This window comes from Rutilus rutilus (genome assembly GCF_951802725.1).
Source record: "Rutilus rutilus genome assembly, chromosome: 13".
Lineage (NCBI taxonomy): Eukaryota > Metazoa > Chordata > Actinopteri > Cypriniformes > Leuciscidae > Rutilus > Rutilus rutilus.
In genome coordinates, this window is record NC_140218.1 from 5,289,740 (window position 1) to 5,309,152 (window position 19,413).

The 19,413-nt window shown below is 40.0% G+C and overlaps 1 protein-coding gene across 6 annotated transcripts; it reads right to left on the reverse strand.

Moving 5' to 3' along the window:
• lmnl3 (lamin L3) lies at positions 1–18,587 on the reverse strand. Of its 6 annotated transcripts, XM_084428116.1 has the most exons (13): positions 17,494–17,592; positions 16,415–16,813; positions 14,816–14,972; positions 13,216–13,341; positions 11,395–11,565; positions 9,291–9,416; positions 8,274–8,494; positions 7,291–7,513; positions 3,435–3,542; positions 2,852–2,968; positions 2,379–2,480; positions 1,109–1,164; positions 93–206 (listed from the first exon to the last, which is right to left on the reverse strand). In XM_084428116.1, exons 2-12 carry the CDS (start codon positions 16,792–16,794, stop codon positions 1,126–1,128), a joined length of 1,770 nt encoding a protein of 589 aa, XP_084284242.1. In that variant the 5' UTR covers positions 16,795–16,813; positions 17,494–17,592; the 3' UTR covers positions 93–206; positions 1,109–1,125. The 6 variants fall into 6 exon arrangements, with proteins under 6 accessions (XP_084284241.1, XP_084284244.1, XP_084284245.1 ...); XM_084428115.1 differs by lacking the exons at positions 1,109–1,164; positions 17,494–17,592 and adding an exon at positions 18,526–18,587 and having other exon boundaries at positions 1–206; XM_084428118.1 differs by lacking the exon at positions 1,109–1,164 and having other exon boundaries at positions 1–206; positions 17,494–17,593.
• Positions 18,588–19,413: the final 826 nt, after the last annotated feature.

The window sequence follows — 19,413 nt, forward strand, 5'->3', positions numbered from 1 at the left end:
CATAAATTTTGCAAAAAGCATTTATTTTTAATTTATTATGATCTAACAATTATTTAAACTTTATTATTTGAATAAAATGAAATAATCCAGTTACAGCTCTTAACATTTATCAAATATGACAAGTGAGAGCATCTTCAGATGTGTGGCGTCACACTCGATGAGAGTCACATGACCGCACAGCTGGCGTCCTGATTGTGTCTCTGACCCTGAAACAGACACAGATTGATCATTCACATGAGAACGTCTTTATAAACTTCAGATTGACCCTACAAAGCTACTGCATCACATTTGACACGCAAAGGCCTCTAAATGATCAGCATGATTAAAAACGTGCTAAAAAACTACTACATGCCTCCTGTCATCTGAGAGATAGCTTAGACTCTTAACAAGTAAACTAAGGTTGAGCTTAGATAGAAAACAGATGCCTGTTCGGTTAATTTGTCCTGTAACCATGTATTGGTTACCAGGGCATTGCTATGGTGTTCTGAGTGGGTGTCAGGTCATTGCCATTTGGTTGCCAGGGTGTTGCTATGTTGTGCTCTGAGCGGTTTCCATGTTGTTGCTATGGTGTTTTGGTTGCTAGGGTGTTTTGATTGGTTGCCAGGGCATTGCTATGGTGTTCTGAGTGGGTGTCAGGTCATTGCTATTTGGTGGCTATGGTGATCTGGGTGGTTGCCAGGGTGTTGCTATGTGGTGCTCTGAGCGGTTTCCGGGTTGTTGCTATTTGGTTGCTATGGTGATCTGGGTGTTTGCCAGGGTGTTGTCGTCTGATTGATAGTTTAGACTAACAAATAAACTAAGGTTGAGCTTAGATAGAAAACAGATGCCTGTTCAGTTCATTTGTCCTTTAACTATGCAGAAACAAATTTCTGTGATAAAGGTACCAAACGAAAACAAGGAGTCGAAACGAGTCTCAGTAAAGCGAGAGTAATTCCTCGTCATATTGAACTAAAACTATGCATATCATTAAAATGCAATCATGCATAAAAAAAATTCACAGCTAAGCAAGCTCAAATCAAAATGTGTTACAATCATGATGATGATTAAACATGCAAAGCCACAGTTACTGCTAAAGCGAAGCTCAAACGGTCGACTGGATCCATCTCACCTACAGACGCTTCTGGATCAGGAGAGGGAACAACATTTCTTTTTTCTTCTTTTAGGCTTTTACAAAACAGAGGTGAAGCAGAAACAAACAACAACAGATTTCAGATGTTGCTATGTGGTATTTAAGGTGTTCTGAGCGGTTGCTGGGTCATTGCTGTGGTGTTTTGGGTGGTTGCCAGGGTGTTGCTATGTGGTTTCTATAGTGCTCGTAGTTTTACGTGGTTGCTATGATGTTCTGGTAGATTGATATGTTGTTGCCATGTGGTTTTTAGAGTGTCCTGAGTGGTTGCCGAGTCTTTGCTATGGTGTATTGGATGGTTGACAAGGTGTTGTTATGCGGTTTCTACTGTGTTCTGGTTGGTTGACAGGCTGTTGCCATGTGGTTTTTAGGGTGTTCTGAGTTGTTGCTGGGTCATTGCTAGTTGCTATGGTGATCTGAGTGGTTGCCAGGGTGTTGCTAAGTGGCTTTCTGAGCGGTTGCTGGGTTGTTGTTATGGTGTTCTGAGTGGGTTTCAGGTCATTGCTATTTGGTTGCTATGGTGATCTGGGTGGTTGCTATAGTGATCTGGGTGGTTGCCAGGGTGTTGTCATGTGGTTTCTGAACTGTTGCTATGGTGTTTTGGTTGCTAGGGTGTTCTGAATTGTTGGCAGGGCATTTCTATGGTGTTCTGAGTGGGTGTCAGGTCATTGCTATTTGGCTTCCGGGTTGTTGCTATGGTGATTTGGTACTAGGGCGTTCTGATTGGTTGCCAGGGCATTGCTGTGGTGTTCTGAGTGGCTGTCAGGGCCATTGGTATTTGGTTGCTATGGTGATCTGGATGGTTGCCAGGGTGTTGCTCTGAGCGGATTCCGGGTTGCTGCTATGGCGTATTGGTAGCTAGGGCATTCTGATTGGTTGCCAGGGCATTGCTATGTGATTTTTAGGGTGTTCTGAGTGGTTACCAGCGTTGACATGTAGTTTCTGTGGTGTTGATGGGGTCTAAGATGTTCAGGTCCGTCTTTCAATGTAAATCTGTTGCTCTGTTGCTCCAAAACGACTTGCATTGCATTAAAGTAAACATTTCATGAGTTCATGCATTGATGTTGGAGATGTGAGAGAGCCATCATCTACAGTTTGAAAATCCTATAGAAAGATGTCTGATTTTTTTTACTGAACAATGATATGAGTGCGTATCAGACTGAAATCTATTCGATAATGTCAGATGACATTACATTTAGTAATTAATTACGACATTAAACCGCTAGGTCTCACAAGAGCTCGACTGTTTTACCTGTCGGCGCAGGTGAATGTCGCGGGCCGTGATGTTTTCATCACAGTCTGGATCCTCGTCAGCTTTACCCTGAACACACACCAGACAATACTCTGCAGTCTCCTGCACACACACACACACACAACCTCGTCAACACGACCACAGTAACAGCAGCTGTCATTTAAACATACATTTTCATATTGTCACACTTCAGAGGTGAGTATAACTGGAAACATATTCAGAAAACAGGACATAATATCTTATGTCATGTCACTCATCTAGTAAATGCATCTTGATGTAAGAATGTTTAGATATTTGGACTGGAAACAAGACAAAAATACTAAGTAAGAAAAGCATTTTTTGCAGTGTATGCACTGAACCGTGACGATTACATGTACCGTTACATCCCTACTGGCCGACGTATTTTGCTTTATCACAAGAAATCTCCATGACTGTGATATTCCCCGATACTCTCGGTGACGAGTGTGTCTCACCTCGTTCTGTGTGTTCATCAGCGAGACTCGGACGTCCCCGAACGGACCCCACGACTCATGAGTCCTCAGGAGCAAATCACCCACAGGGGGATCCAGCCCAGCACCAGCAGCCCAGATCTACACACACACACACACACACACACACAGACAGACTTCAGCAGAGTCAGAGAGAGAAACCCTCAGCTCACACTCAGTGTGTCACTGTGAGTATCTGTCCAGTCTTCAGCACACACACACACACACACACACACACAAACTCTTGTACATCTATCTTTATGAGGACATTCATTGACACAATGCAATCTCTAGCCGCTTACCCTAACCTTACCCATCACAACTAAGTGCCTAACCCGACCCCTGACCCTAAACCGACCCTTAACCTCATTATAACCTTATCCCTAAAACCAGGTCTTGACCCTCAAACAGGCCTTTAAAGGCTCTCAGAAACTGAGGACCGGCCAACATGTCCTCACTTTACTCTCTTTGTCCTCACTCCAATGGTCTAAAACTCAAACTGGTCCTCACAAAGATAGTTGTACAAGTACACACACACACACACACACACACACAGCCTTGTGTTTACCGTGAGCATCTGTCCAGCGTTCAGCACACACGGCGAGGGGATCTGGAAGACGATGTCCTGCACGTTGGCTTCACTCTTCCTCAACACCCAGCCTCCCAGAGCCTGATCCTGAAACACAATCACACACACACACACTGATCACACACACACACACACCACTGATCCTCAACACCCAGCCTCCCAGAGCCTGATCCTGAAACACGTTCAACCGCAGGGTCTCCTCCCGGTGGGGCGCGCCCGGAACAGCTCCCCGGGAAGGCGTCCAGGAGGCATCCTCTTGATGTGGAGGAGCAGCGGCTCTACTCTGAGCTCCTCCCGAGTGACCGAGCTCCTCACCCTCTCTCTAACACAGTGTCCTAACTACACGCGATAAAAGGTTCTTCTCCATGTTAATCAGAGTGTTTGTCCTAACCAGCCGCGACGGCGACACGCATTTTAGAAACGGTTTCTATTTTTCTGCGACGTCGGGCTGGAACAACAAACACAAAGTGTGGCGATGATAATCTCAGGTGCTGTTTATGTGCTTTATTTAATGTTAAAAGTGTGTCATGTGACTCTGAATATCATTTAGTGCTCCAGCTTTGTAGCTGGATAATTCACCTCAGATCTTCAAATTAAACAAATGGAAACAAGAACGTTCAAACTGTGAACAAACAAGTGTATTCTTTGACAAAGATTGGTAGCCTATGTATTTGAATAATGTTTAAATGGTGTAATATTTGTGAATTTGATTATGTAGATACTTCATTTTCTTGCGAGTGCCGTCAAGATTACTCTCTGGTGCCGCGAGACTCCGCCCACATGCTGTTCTGATAGGCTGACTCCACCCACACACTGTTCTGATAGGCTGACTCCACCCACACATTGTTCTGATAGGCTGACTCCGCCCACACTCTGTTCTGATAGGCTGACTCCACCCACACACTGTTCTGATTGGATGACTCCACCCACACACTATTCTGATTGTCTGACATGATCTGCATGTGCCGTAGAGCTTCACGAATCAATTCACTGATTCGATATCGATTGTTATTTTGACTATGAACTAGGGCTGCACAATACTGAAGAAAAATGCGATATGCGATAACTCATTAAATACAGCGAAATTCGATATGCGATACGATAATGCATATGTTCAGTCTATAGTGTTTCTTTACACCGTGACATCGCCATCTACTGGCCTGACTGCAGAATACAGCGTTTTCACGGATCCGTGTGATCGAGGATCGTTTTAACAGCGTCGTCGTCTTAACGCGGAAAACACGAGGGAATTTTTTTTCCGTTTTTAGTTCATCGTTGTCTGACTCCGCCCACACTGTTCTGATTGGCTGACTCCGCTCAGCCACACACTGTTCTGATTGGCTGACTCCACATACACGCTGTTCTGATTGGCTGACTCCGCCCACACGCTGTTCTGATTGGCTGACTCCGCCCACACGCTGTTCTGATTGGCTTGTCCTTTCGGTCATGACCCAGAGCTCAGAGAGTAGGAACATAGATCGACCGGTAAATCGAGAGCTTCGCCTTGCAGCTCAGCTCCTTCTTCACCACGACAGACCGGCACATCGACCGCATTACTGCAGGAGCTGCACCGATCCGTCTGTCAATCTCCCGTTCCATCCGTCCCTCACTCCTGAACAAGACCAAGACAAGACGAAATCCTGTGGTCCCCAAACCGGACACTCTCCGGCCCCTGGCTGTGCCTAGGAATTCTGTCGAATGCCTTCTCCAAATCCACAAAGCACATTTTATTAACATGTTTTAAATTTTTTATATTTTCAAAACATTAATAAAAACTATACACATTAGGGCGAGACACTACAGGTGAATAGGGTAACATTTTTAACTAGCAGAATTCACCATGAAACTTTCCGAGTTGATTACATACATTAAGATGAGAAAAAGTTTTCTGTAATTTAATGTTTAAATATGCAAATTAGGCAATATCTAATTAAATATGCGCTAATTCGCATATATTTGTCTGAGTATTGGATAAAGCCAAGTTAAAAATAATTTTTTCATTGTGTTCACATATTAGATGGGGAAAAAAATGACAGAGGGATTTATGGATATCTACTTTTGTTCTCCTGTAAATCTGAATATTCTGTCAACAGCCTTAAAAAAAATATTTTCGCCATGTTTTTTTGGAATAAAATGTTATATAAATCAGGCTAGGAATAATATATTTTCAAATCCCTCTGTAAATGTCTTCATAATATAACTAGGTACAAGACTGGAAGGTTTGGTGTGTATCGGTGCTGCTGAAGTGGAGATTTCAGAGAGAAAAGTCATTTTGAGAAAACAGGCTTTAAAGGGGTCATATAATGGTACATGCACTTTTACAAGTTGATTGCACTGAAATGTCTGTTGGCAGTGCCTGTACACAACCATCCTATCATGATTAAAATCCATCCAGTGGTTTTGTTTTAATCTCCTTATATGTTTGACCATCTATGAAATCAAGCCGTTCGATATTGTGACGTCATAAGATCGTACGCCCCTCCCGCGATTGTGATTGACAGCCGTGCTTCAACACAAGACCCGCCCTGAGCAAGCTGTGACAGCCGTCGTCATAGTAGTCCGCCATTGTTGATATGCTGGAGTAGAATGGCGTCTAAGCGATTGTGGTGTTCTGTTCTTAGATGTAATAAGGAACACAGCAGTCATTTGGATGTTCCTAAATCTGAGCCGTTATAGATGCAGTGGCTGAGTTTTGTTTTTGAAGCCATATGCCCAAAGGATTGACGCGGGGATTCCCTCACGGGGATTCCCCACGATCATCCATGCTTTCATGTTTACGCGAATCATTTCACACCAGACAGCTTTACAAACGAGAAAAAACGGATCGGTACCAACGTGTTACTGCTGAACCTCCAGAAGATGTGAGTGTAATGTTTTATTAACCTTTATATTAGTATTTATATTAATCTTTGTGAAATTTGCAAACCTTGCTGCAGGCTTCACGATGAATGCGTCTAAGGTTTACACTCAGGGTAAATTACAGCATGTTTTCTATGTACGACGTTCTCAATATAATTCATAATCCCACGTTTATAATGAACAACGCGTGGTTATTGTGTTAGAAACGGTGTACGCACAGAACAGAGGGGCGGGGTGAGCAAAGCTCATTATCATTTAAAGACACATGCACTGAAACGGCGTGCTGAAAACAGAGCTGTTTTTGACCAGGTAAAATTAGTGTTTTCTTACAATACTAATGAGAATTTTTAATTAAAGTATATTACAAACTTTTAATTTAGACCCTAAAGAATCATATTAGCTTGTACAAAAATGGCATTATATGACCCCTTTAAAGATTTATCATCAGCCAATGAGATGATCATCAGCGCATTCAGCCCTTTTACTTTCACGATTGGTTGCTGATAAAAAGGAAATGACCATATTTGGATCCGACAGCATTGTACAGGAGAGAGAGAGCTTTCCAGCGGTGTGTGTGATGACAGGGAGCAGACAGCGAGCGCGGAGCAGCGGGAGGATTTACAACGCCAACTTTTGTTGAATTTATGAGAAATCTACAGACGCAAACAGACAAAGTGTGTAAAATAAAGACCTAAATGTGTATTTCTGACTTTTCTTAACCACAAGTCTGAAAGAAGACTGTTATTGAAGACAAATATCCAAAAATCTCAAAATTGACCAGTGAAAAAAAAAAGGAAAAAAAAGATGATGTTTTTGCTTGCCGTGTTTCGCCTTAAAGGGACAAAAAAAAAAATATATATCTAAAATAAATAAAATTGGAAAATATGAAGCTAAAACAAATGAACAGTGTATCAATGACACTGAAACAAACCCTGTGATATAAGCCGCCTCTAAGAAACCCTCCTCTTCGTCGTACCTTGTCGGAGGTGTTCTTGAGTTTGATGAAGAGCCCTTGCGGGTCGATCTCATCGATGGACACGTTCCCGCGAGAGGAGGAATGCTGGGAAAGCTTGTAGTTGGGCGAGAGACCTGAACTCGAGCCCTCGTGTTTGCGTTTCTTTCCCCAGCTCTTGCGCAGAGGTTGAGCTCGCGTCCGAGAGACGGTCGACGGCTGGATCGGACTCGGAGACAGATTCAGTCTGAGGAGGAGAAGCGTGCGTGAGACAAACTAATAAAACCAATAAGTGACCCTGGATCACAAAACCAGTCATAAGTCTTAACATCAACCTGCACAAGGGATAACGGATGAAAATTAGCCCGTGTTGGATAAATCTGCCGCATTTTACATATTGTTATGTACTATTAATGTGTCCCTGATTAAATAAAAAAATAAATAATAAAAGTCGCACGGGTATATCTGTGGCAATAGCCAACAATACATTATATGGGTCAAAATTATCCATTTTTCTTTTATGCCAAAATTAATTGGGATATTAAGAAAATATCATGTTCCATGAAGATATTTGGTACATGCAAATATATATAAAAAATTTATTTTCTTGCTTACCGTAGTATTTCTGTCTTGTTTCCAGTCCAAATATCTAAAAACTCTTAAATCAAGATGCATTTACTAGATGAGTAAAATGACATAAGATATTATGTCCTGTTTTCCGGGGGAATTAATCAAAATGAAGTGAGTTGATGCTTAAAACAAGCAAAATTATCTGCCAATGGGGAGAAAAATAATATAGTTTCTGTTTGAATTAAGATAATTTTTCTGACCCCATTGGCAGATCATTTAGCTTTTTTTAAGCATCAACTCACTTCATTTTGATTAATTCCCCCGGAAAACAGGACATAATATCTTATGTCATTTTACTCATCTAGTAAATGCATCTTGATTTAAAAAAAAAAGTCAAAAATAAGAGCATTGTTTGCAGTGTAGGGGATAAAGCTCACCGTTTCTCCTCGCCCTCCAGCATCTTGCGGTAAGCGTTGATCTCCATATCCAGCATGAGCTTGACGTCCAGCAGGTTCTGGTATTCCTCCAGTCGCTCCTGCATCTGCTGTCTCAGATCCGCCATCTCTTGATCCTTCTGAGAGAGCCGGTGCTGATTGGACTGTCTCTCGCGGTCCAGCATCTGCTCCAGCTCCTGAACACGAGCCTCCAGCGCCGAGTTCTGATCCACACACAAACATGGACATCCATATTATGCTCCATTACATCTTCATCTCTCTTTAGTGCTGCTGTTTGAGCATGAAACAGCTCTTTAAAGTCCCTCCAGCGGTAAATCAGTCACAATTTCGGCGCAGGCTTTGCAAATAGACTTTTACGATATGGACTCGACAGTAATGCCACTATATGCAAGTGAACTGTTCATTTGAATGCCTGATCTGTGACCAGTGATTTCTGATTTGTCATGATTCATGTACAGTCAGACGTGTCAGTAAATCAAACCAGTGACTTCAAATTCACATTGTTTCTCTTAGTAGGATGAAAATAATCATCTTTTATGATGGATAGATGCACTTTTATCATGGATAGATGCACTTTAATCATGGATAGATGCACTTTTATCATGGATAGATGCACTTATGATGGATAGATGCACTTTTATCATGGATAGATGCACTTTTATGATGGATAGATGCACTTTTATGATGGATAGATGCACTTTTATGGACTTCAAAACAGAAACAGCCATTCACTGCCATTATAAAGCTGGGAAGAGCCAGGACATTTTTTTTTTATATAACTCTGATTGTATTCGTCTGAAAGAAGAATGTCATATACACTGAGGATGACTTGAGGGAGAGTAAATCATGGGCTAATTTTCATTTTTGGGAGAACTATCCCTTTAAGTCTTAATGCACGGCGTCCTTGATGAAAGAAAGTATTAATTTCTTTTTTTTTTTTTTATCGTACTAACCCCAAACTTTTGATTGGTAATGTATCAAAACCTTTCAGATCTCTACCTTTTTGTGCAGGTTGTTGATTTGCAGCGACTGAGACTCCATACGCATTTTAGTTCCCGCCAGCTCTTCTCTGGTTGAAGAAGCGAAGTCACTGTTTTTCACCGCCGTCTGCTTCGCGTTCTCCAACTGCAAGAAATAAACCCATAACACCGTTACCGCAAACCAACGAGCACACAGAGAATGGTTTGCTCTCGAACACATGATTACTGAGGTACCATGAAAGACTGATGCGATGAAATCAAGCTTTTCGTGTGTGTCCAGGTTACCGTCTTTTCCTTTCGCTCAAATCCCTGAACTACACTTCTCCTGCAGACTTCACTTCTCACTGCTGTAAAATCCTCACGCTGATTTACTGTCTTTAATGCATGAAAACACACTGATTTTTGTGCATTGCTGCAAGTGCATTCTGAAATGCATTAATAAAGCAAGAGTGGACACAAGTGTAAACCGGCTTCATCTACAGTCGGTTTTCTCCGTTTACAGTATCATAACTGAACACTACCAACATTTGAAGACTTGGGGAGATTTGTGTCTTTTCTATTCTGCCAAGGAAGGATGAAAAGCCTGTTTTTAATTCAGAGTTCATGTCTTGCTCTTGCTATTACCGTTTCATTGGCTGTTGCTCAAAGCTGCTTTCTTGTTCGTCAAACACTGTGTAATGTCCACAGCTGAAGAAATGTATTGCCATTACTGACTGACTGCGTGTTTCAATATTTGTTTTACTAATTTATCTTTAATTATTACTTGTATAGAATATAAATGAATAAAATAAGATAAATCATTTATAAATTACCGTATTTTCCGCACTATAAGGCGCACTTAAAAGCCTTTAATTTTTTCAAAAAACGACAGTGCGCCTTATAATCCGGAGCGCCTTATATATGGATCTGGCGCCTTATGTTAACGTCTGTTAAACAACCGCTGACTTAAACCTTGTTTATATTTTCGCCTGACACCGGAGCGCGAGCCTCCGCTGACTGCGCGCGCAACTCCCAAAAACAGACGAGGCATTTATACTTGACGCAACTGTTTTGTTTTAGACTGAACACCAGACCATATAACTGATTAAGACGCGCAAACTGGGTGCCGGTGTGATGAGATGTACTACTAATATCAGATTCGGCTCAAAGTCATGCATCTTCGGATTCAGAGGCGCGCGCGCTGTTAAGCCGAATCTGCCCGAGCAGACGGATATTATTATTTTTTATTACCTTCGCGCTCATGCGGACGCGTCGAGTATAAACAAGGTATCTTGGTTTACATTTGGACTTTGGATGTGATCTTAGGCTTGAAAAGGTTGGTGACCACTGCATAACGCAAACCCAGTCAAACGTTTGACTGCAGTATCTTCTATTCTATATGCGCCTTATAATCCGGTGCGCCCTATATATGAAAACAGTTCTAAAATAGGCCATTCATTGAAGGTGCGCCTTATAATCCGGTGCGCCTTATAGTGCGGAAAATACGGTACACACATCTATCTATCTATCTATCTGTGTGTGTGTGTGTGTGTGTATGTGTGTGTATATATATATATATATATATATATATATATATATATATAATACACACAAATACTTTATAATTCTAGTATTTTTTAATAAAATAAATATATGAATAAAGTAAATATATATATATATATATATATATAATATTTTTTATAAAAAAAATTAATTGTACCCATTCATAAATATTAAAAAGGAATATTAATAAATTAAATATATGAATAAAATTATATTATAAAAATAATAATATACTATGCATATAATAATAAATAATAATAATAATAATTCTCTCACCATCGGTGCTCGGGCCCTAATAATTTGACATCTATGTAGTATTTTTATATAAATTATTGGCTATGAATAAGATAATATTATATATCTAATTTTTAAATATATTTACATATTTTATATAAATACATTACATATATAAATTTTACTAATATTAATTATTTATAAATATTACTTGTATAAGGAATATTAATAAATAAAATATATGAATGAAATACACGTTTTGCATGACCATTTTCTTAAAAAGTAAAATACAACAACAACAACAACAACAACAACTCTGGGCAGAACAAACGTGCGGTGTGTTTTACCTTCGCAACGAAGGTTTTCTCCAGCTCCTCTTTGTACTGCTGGATTTGAGCTTCATGTTCTTCTCGGAGCTGCTTCATGGCTTCAGCTAATTTACCTTCAAACTCCTTCTGTCTGCCGGTGTCGAGCTCCATCACCCGGCTCTCGTGACGACTGCGCATCTCACGCACCTCCTGAACACACACACACACACACACAGTCTGTGGGGTGATCGACATTACAACCAACCTGGGGTGTGTTTCCCGTACAACGGTGTAACCAGAGTTGTGTGTAACTCATTACAAGTAACTTGAGTTATGTAATCAGATTACTTTTTCAAGTAACGTAATACTTTTAAAATTTACAACAAAATATCTGAGTTACTTTTTCAAATAAGTAATGCAAGTTACTTAGTTTTCCCATTTATTAACTGACAGCTCTCCTGTCCCCATGCTGAGACAAATTGAAGTGCAGAGGCGTTGTGTGTGTGTGTGTGTGTGTGTGTGTAAACATGATGGTTATTGCAGTTCTAGACTAAATGTGAATATGCATTTACTCATCTCACTTGCACAAAAAAAAGATTCAATATTCCTCAAAATGAATGAAATCAGTGAACTAAACTAACTAAATATGTTAAATAAAACATAGGCTACATTTTTATGCATTTAATCTCACTTTATTGAACTTGTAATAAAGCAATAATACTTGCCTCTGACCTTCGATGATTCAGTTAAACCATAAGCAAAAATTACTATAGATTGTTTTGTTTTTATTGGTAATGTAAGTGTTAAACTTTCTTCTGCATCCAGAACAGCAGAACTTTTAGATTAAAAAAAACACTAGAGCTCGTTCACACTACGCTTTAAATCTCGACAAACTAAAAGACGTAAATGACATTTGTATGTATTCTGGATAAAAGATATAGATTGCACTGAATGTCAGCTTGCTTATGCTCAAGATAAGGATTTATTGAGTCCACATGTCATGCAAACAAGAAACTGCTTCTAACAACAGGTTTTGCTGTTTGCGAATGCTCATTGGAACTACGGCTTCGGGAAACACCGATTAGTTGAACTGCTGATAATGACGGAACTTGCGACTATAGTTGGCTAACGAAGCTTTTGAGAAACGCACCCCTGAACAGTAACGAACACCAAATATATACAAAAAAAACCGGCTTGTCAGTCAGTCAATAAAAATCAATCAATAGGCGCGTTTCCATTACAGATTTGCGCAACTTTTGAGATTTTTTCTAAATGTCGATAAAAAACTATTGCGAAATGACGCCGTTTCCATTAACCGATGTTATGCGACTACAACGCCATTTTTTCCTCTCGCGATAAGTCATTCCAAAAAATCATACCGATGGATGTTACGTATATCGCAGCCACCGCACTAGACATTTTTAATCCAAGCATTAATGGCAAGGAAAGACCCTTAGACTCGGTGTTGTGAAATATGCACCATAAAACATCGTATAAGGCGTTTCTCCCTCAGATCTGCTTCAAGCTCTTGATTGTGGCATTTCTTTGAGGTTTAGACTCCAGTATTCTTGTAATACTTTTGTCTTTTATGAGTTTAATGAAGAACTCTGTCTCGTCCGAACATACCGCATCATCTACGTCAGGTGACCTGTGAACTGTTTCCATTGCAGCTTTTCGAATTGCCTGGAAAAACCTCCTCATGTGAGCATAAAAACTTTTTTGCGATAAATGGGAGTTTTTGTGAAATTGACGCGTTTCCATTGGGCGTATTTTCAATTCGCAATATCAATTTGCGCAATTTGAAGTGTAATGGAAACGCGGCTAATGAATGAAACAGTGTTTTTGATAACACATCAGAACCTGTTCGCTGAGATGCCTCTGGAAGTCCAGCTGCTCCTGCAGGGTTTGGATCTGGTTTTCAGCATCAACTCGACGCAGCATTTCAGAGTTCAACTGGGTCTTGACGTTCTGCAGCGCCGCTTCCAGCTGTAAGGCAGAAGAAACGTTTAAACTGACATTAATCGAGTTCAAGGTGTAGTAAGCGATTTCACTGTGGATATTTGAAATCAACAAAAACAAACACGCCCCGCCCCCAAAATCTACGAACACGCAATGCAAGAGTGGATAGAGTCTCTTTATCAAAGCTGAAGCGAAGCAAAATAATGCTTTGAAAGAAATAAAGTGAAGATAGTATTCCTCTGAGCTTTCCTCTTTTGTAATGTCTCTCAGCCATTTCTCTTTCTACAGTCTTTCAAATCTCCCTCTTGCTCACTCTCTCTCCTCCCCATCATGAGTGGACATGCCCCCTACTGCTGATTGGCTCACTCTTTCTCCTCCCAAATCATGAGTGGACACACCCTCTAATGCTGATTGGCTCACTCTCTCCTCCCCATCATGAGTAGACACCCCCCTAATGCTGATTGGCTCACTCTCTCTTCCCCCATCATGAGAGGACACGCCTCCTACTGCTGATTGCCTCTCTCCCCTCCCTCATCATAAAAGAACACGCCCCCTACTGCTGATTGGCTCACTCTCTCCTCCCTCATCATAAGAGAACACGCCCCCTACTGCTGATTGGCTCACTCTCCTCCCTCCTCATGAGTGGCACAAACACCAGGGGCATGTTCAAGTTCAAAACGGTGCGCAACGTTTTGCCACGGTTTCCGGGTTGAACGTCATGTTCCCTGGAAACGGCGTGCACCGGTGTGCAACGGGGTTTGAGATACGTTTTCTCTTGTTTGGTGGGTGTGTCAAAACTGCAGTCCAATCAGCAGCAACATGTATATAAAGCTCGCGGTATTAAAGTGAACTCGCACAATGGCTTCAAAGAAAGTAATTTAAAAATGTGTTCGATGCAGCTCGGTATACGCAACAACTGAGGATATTAGAAGACATGTTTGTCGTAAGTTTTATTGTAAAAATATAGGATATCAACATAATGATGTAGTTGTTTATATTTTTAGCTTCATTGCAAGTGTATGACATTTGGTATAGAAAGAAACAATAGTAATTAAGTGCTTTTCCTAAAAATGAGAAAGAAAATACAGGGTATTAAAACAGTATGAACTACAAATAAAGTCAGTATGTGAGGCTAAATAGATGTGCTTTAGTCTGAATTAGGTAAGATGTGTGCTTCAGTTTCAGCAATCCCTTCACTCCATTGGGATGTTCTCTTTTGTTCTGGGCGGCAAGTGCAGTAACTGTAACATCGGGCACATTTTGTAGTATTAAACACATATTTATACCGACTTCATCAGGCTCAGAAAATTCTTCATAAAGAACACAAAGAATGGCCTTCTCAGCTGCCGTAGCTGCAACTCTTGCGTCATCAGAACAGTGTGTTCAACGCATCACCGTTTCTGTTTAAAAAACGTTGTGCAACGTTTTGTCGGGGTTGAACGCAGCCCAGTACAAGTCCCTTCAGTCTTTCCCGTTAGTTTCATGCATGTTTTGTACTCACATTAGCCACCTGAGTCTTGAGAGTGGAAATATCATTCTCCAGTCTGCGGTTGGTGGCCAGTAAATTTGCATAATCCGCTTCTTTAGAGTTCAGCGCGGCTTCAAGGTTCCTCCAGTGTCCGACAGCCGTGTTCAGTTCACACTCTTTCTTATTATTCCTGAGACACAAGATAACAAACTTTAGATTAGATTAAGGCATGTTAACACTGACACCAAAAACACCTGGAAGGAGCACATTTCATACATTACATCCAGAGTTTGAAATTAACACCCGCCAACCGCGGGTCAAAATCATCTGTGGTGGGAAACGCTGTCAAATCACGAGCCAGTTTGGTGCGTTACCATGTTTACTCAGTTTGCTGGGGAAGTTTGAGTGTAAGACAAATCTGTGCAGATTTAGCGCAAATACTTGTGAGTCATCATGATATATTAACCCTTAAGTGTCACCGGCGGGCCCAAAGCCATTACATATTTAAAACAGTAATATCCTATACTAAACCTAAACTAATCTTGACAAACTATATATCATTTGAAAGCTTACAAACTCTAGTTTTCATATCTGGTGAATGATTTTCAATCATTACAGAGGAGCCGTAATTTATCAATTTGCAACAAGAATATTTTCATATTCCTAAGGCGTGTTCAGACCTTTATTTTGAAATAGCAATTAACATGAAAAATAATGAAGGAATGGTTGAAACCTCAGTTTGTTTTCATGCCAAGAGTTCAAAAGATAGCATCCATTCAATTATTTTAGAAAAAAAAAAAAAGATATGAAAATGTTTTAAATATAAAAAAATTAAAATAATAGATTCACCATTTGTGATGTGGCAGCGAGCTATAGCTATATTCTTTTTATGTGTTTCTTAGAGGTTGAATTCATTTCAAAATCTGCCAAACTTCCCATACTACTTCTGAATAGAATGTCTACTTCATAAATTGTATGAAAATTGTGGAAATAATGGTTCAGATCACTCAAACCACATATGGAAATGGAGGCGCCCTTATATGGGCAGTGATGGAGTAAAAATGTTTGGTGCTGCGCCCAAACAAAATCTCACTGAAAGCTCATTTTTTGAGATATCAACCTAAAAGTTTAAACACAACTTGTTCAGATTTTTGGCTTTGATTTTTTTTTTTTGCAGTTTTAGAGTTGCCCAGGTTTTAAAAATATATATTTTATATAAAATATGAATAATTTTTACATTGTACATTTTCATAAATTCAAACTTCTATAACTTTTTTTCTGTTTCACTTTCTTAATTTATTTCTCTTCTACAAAAATCTGCCAAATGTCTTCAAAACAAGACCAATTTTACATCTATACTCCAAAGCATTCTTTAATTACAACCATTTAAGTTCAAAATGTGCATTTTCACGTCTATTCAAAAAAGGGGGTGACAGTCAGTGCACAGGATCTGCTCATATCTGGATAATAGAAAGAGTTATTTTTCCACCATCCTACATGTTCTCTGTGCTGTATTGATCTGTCCATCTAAAACACGTTTGGTGATGAGGATGAAAGAGGAAGGGAGGAGATGCTGGATGACAGGATGGTCCTCCTGTGTCTGTGTGTGTGTGTGTGTGTGTGTGACAGCACCTGGCAGTGAGTGTGTGATGCTCCTCCTGTAACTGCGTTAACTCGATCTGAAGTCTCGCGCGCTCGTTCGCGATGACGTCAAGACTCTTGCGCGCGTCCGAGAGCTCGGTCTCGTACAGGCGGCGCACGTTCCCGATCTCCCTGCGCGCGCCCTCCTCCTTCTCCTCCAGCAGGATCTGCATGGATGACTTGTCATTCTCCAGCTGTCGGACCCGCTCGATGTAATTCGCGAGTCGGTCGTTCAAATGCCGCAAATCCTCTTTCTCCTGCAGGCGCGTGACGCGCGTCGGGCTAATGGTAGACGGGGACGCGCCCGCGCCGCTCCGCCTGGACACGCGCACCGTGGACGCGCGGCTCTCCATCGGGCTTGAGGTGATCATAATAACTGACGCACTTTCTCTGAAAAAAATAACACAAAAACATATATAAAAGGGCAAATTTGCTCAGAAAACACAGATTTCCTGACACAAACTCAGAGAAGTGGAATAAAACTGTCGTCATTCAAACGTGTGTGTGTGTGTGTGTGTGTGTGTGACAGGACCTGGCAGTGAGTTTGTAATAACTGACGCACTTTCTCTAAAAAACAACAAAAAACAGAACAGACTAAAAACACAGACTTGCTCAGATAACCTGACACAAACTCAGAGAAGTGGAATAAACTGGCGTTTGACGCGTTGCACAGTCGCTCAAACACATGTGTGTGTAACGCAGGCGTTACCGGGGTGTGTGAAGTCCAAAAACACGGGATTTGCTGGTGTTTCTCTCAGACTAGACGCTCAGTTGCGCTTCATTACAGTCAGCTGTGCGGCGATGACGTCACATCGCAAGACCGGCCGCATTTAAAGGGAAACATCCGATAAAAACACACGCAGAAAACTCAAACCCAGAAGAAGAAGCAAAGGGTTTTGGAAAATATAATAATTATAATAATAACGAATATAAAAGAGCAAACGTGTTCAGATAACACAGATATCCTCCTGACACAAACTCATGAGAGTGGAATAAAACTGGCTTTGACGCGTTGCGCACGCGCCACAGTCGCTCAAACACGTGTGTGTGTGTGTTAACGCACGCGTTACCGGGATGTGTGAAGTCCAAAAACACACTGGATTTCACTGAGGTTTGCTGGTGTTTCTCTCAGAGTACACACTCCGTTTGCGCTTCATTGCTGTCAGCTGTGCCGTGATGACGTCACGTCACAAGACCGGCCGCATTTAAAGCGAAGATCCGATAAAAACAAACGCAGCAAAAGTTTATCGTATTAATATTGTGGCACAAGCATCTAAATATGTGTTTATTAACTAAGGCTCTAGTTTAGTTTACTCAAGTATATTGATAACGACAGTGGGACTGTTTTTTAAAGTGCCATAAACGGTATTTGAAAATAAATTATACATAAAATAAATACATTTTATAATACTGTTTTTTTTAAATGATATATATATATATATATATATATATATACACACACACACACACACAGACACACACACACACACACACACACACACACACACACACACACACATTCACATTCACATTCAGATCCTTCACAAATCATTGTAATATGAGGATCTGATGTTTAAGTGTTGTGTTGAAAACAGTTGTGTACAATTTTTGAACAGCATTTATTTAAAATAGAATATTTTGTAACATTATAAATGTCTTTACTGTCACTTTTGATCAGTTTAACTCATCCTTGATGAATAAAAGTATTGATTTATTTTATTTCTTTCCCCCAAAAATAAAATTAAAATTCTTACTGACCCCAAACTCCTGAACGGTAGTGTTTAATGTTACAAAAGATTCTATTGCATATAAATGCTGTTCTTTTGAACTTTCTATTCATCAAAGAATCCTGAAATTAAAATGTAAATAACTGTTTTCAACATTGATAATAATCATAAATGTTTCTTGATCATCAAATCATCATATTATACTGATTTCTGAAGGATCATGTGACACTGAAGACTGGAGTAATGATGCTGAAAATTCAGCAGTGAGTATTTTACGGCTCAAAACAGTGGGGAAAGTAGTCATTAAAACACCAAATGGAGAAAAACAAATAAGTAAACAACATAATTGATGTAAAAAGCACATTAAACACTCACCGGCCTCTCTACAGTGTTTGTGCTCTAGCGGGATATTAGCGCCATCTGCTGTGCTGGTTGAGAAAACAAACATAAGGCACTTCTTACTTCACAGCAAATTATATTAATAAATGTTAAATATGACAATAACGACACAGTGATATACTCGGTGAGAATATCGTTTAACAGCAGATATTCTGATAACAACGCGGTTTTCGGTGGCGCACTTTTTTAGTCACGTCTGACAGGATTTTCTGAAGTTAATAAACTGTATAATTGATTATTAAAAAGTAATCAAAATAACGAGACAGACACTCTGAGAAAATGGCGTTTGATATAATATTCTGACAAGAAAGCGCGGTTTTCATTGGCGCCTTTTTCCAGTAACGTTTCTCTGAGGTAAACTGTATGACTTTAAAACTCATCAAAATAACATATGAATAACGACAGTGACATTTAGAGTAAATATAGTTTGACAGCGGATATCTTACAAGAAAGCGCGTTTTTTTCCCAGGAATTCTGACAGAAGTTTAAATCGTAATGACTTATAAGGTAGGCTAATAACATTACACTGATCAATTCTGAAACGTCTCATAAAACATACTTTCAAATAAAGTTTCGAAAATGTTCACCATTGAGAAACTTTTAATAATATCATATAAAACTTTGAATACAGACCTTGGGCGCTGAGTCACGTGTTTAATAACCAAAACACAAGTCACGTGTTTAATAACCAAATTCCCGATGAAGAACTGTCTTCACCTCCACTAATTATGGCTGGATATCCGGCAATCTGTAGATTTGCTTAAACAAATAATGGCAACACAATCGAATCAGTCTCCTTAAACTACTTGTACTATATTTGCTTCTTTTTTTTTATCGTATTACAAATACAATATATGACTGGAA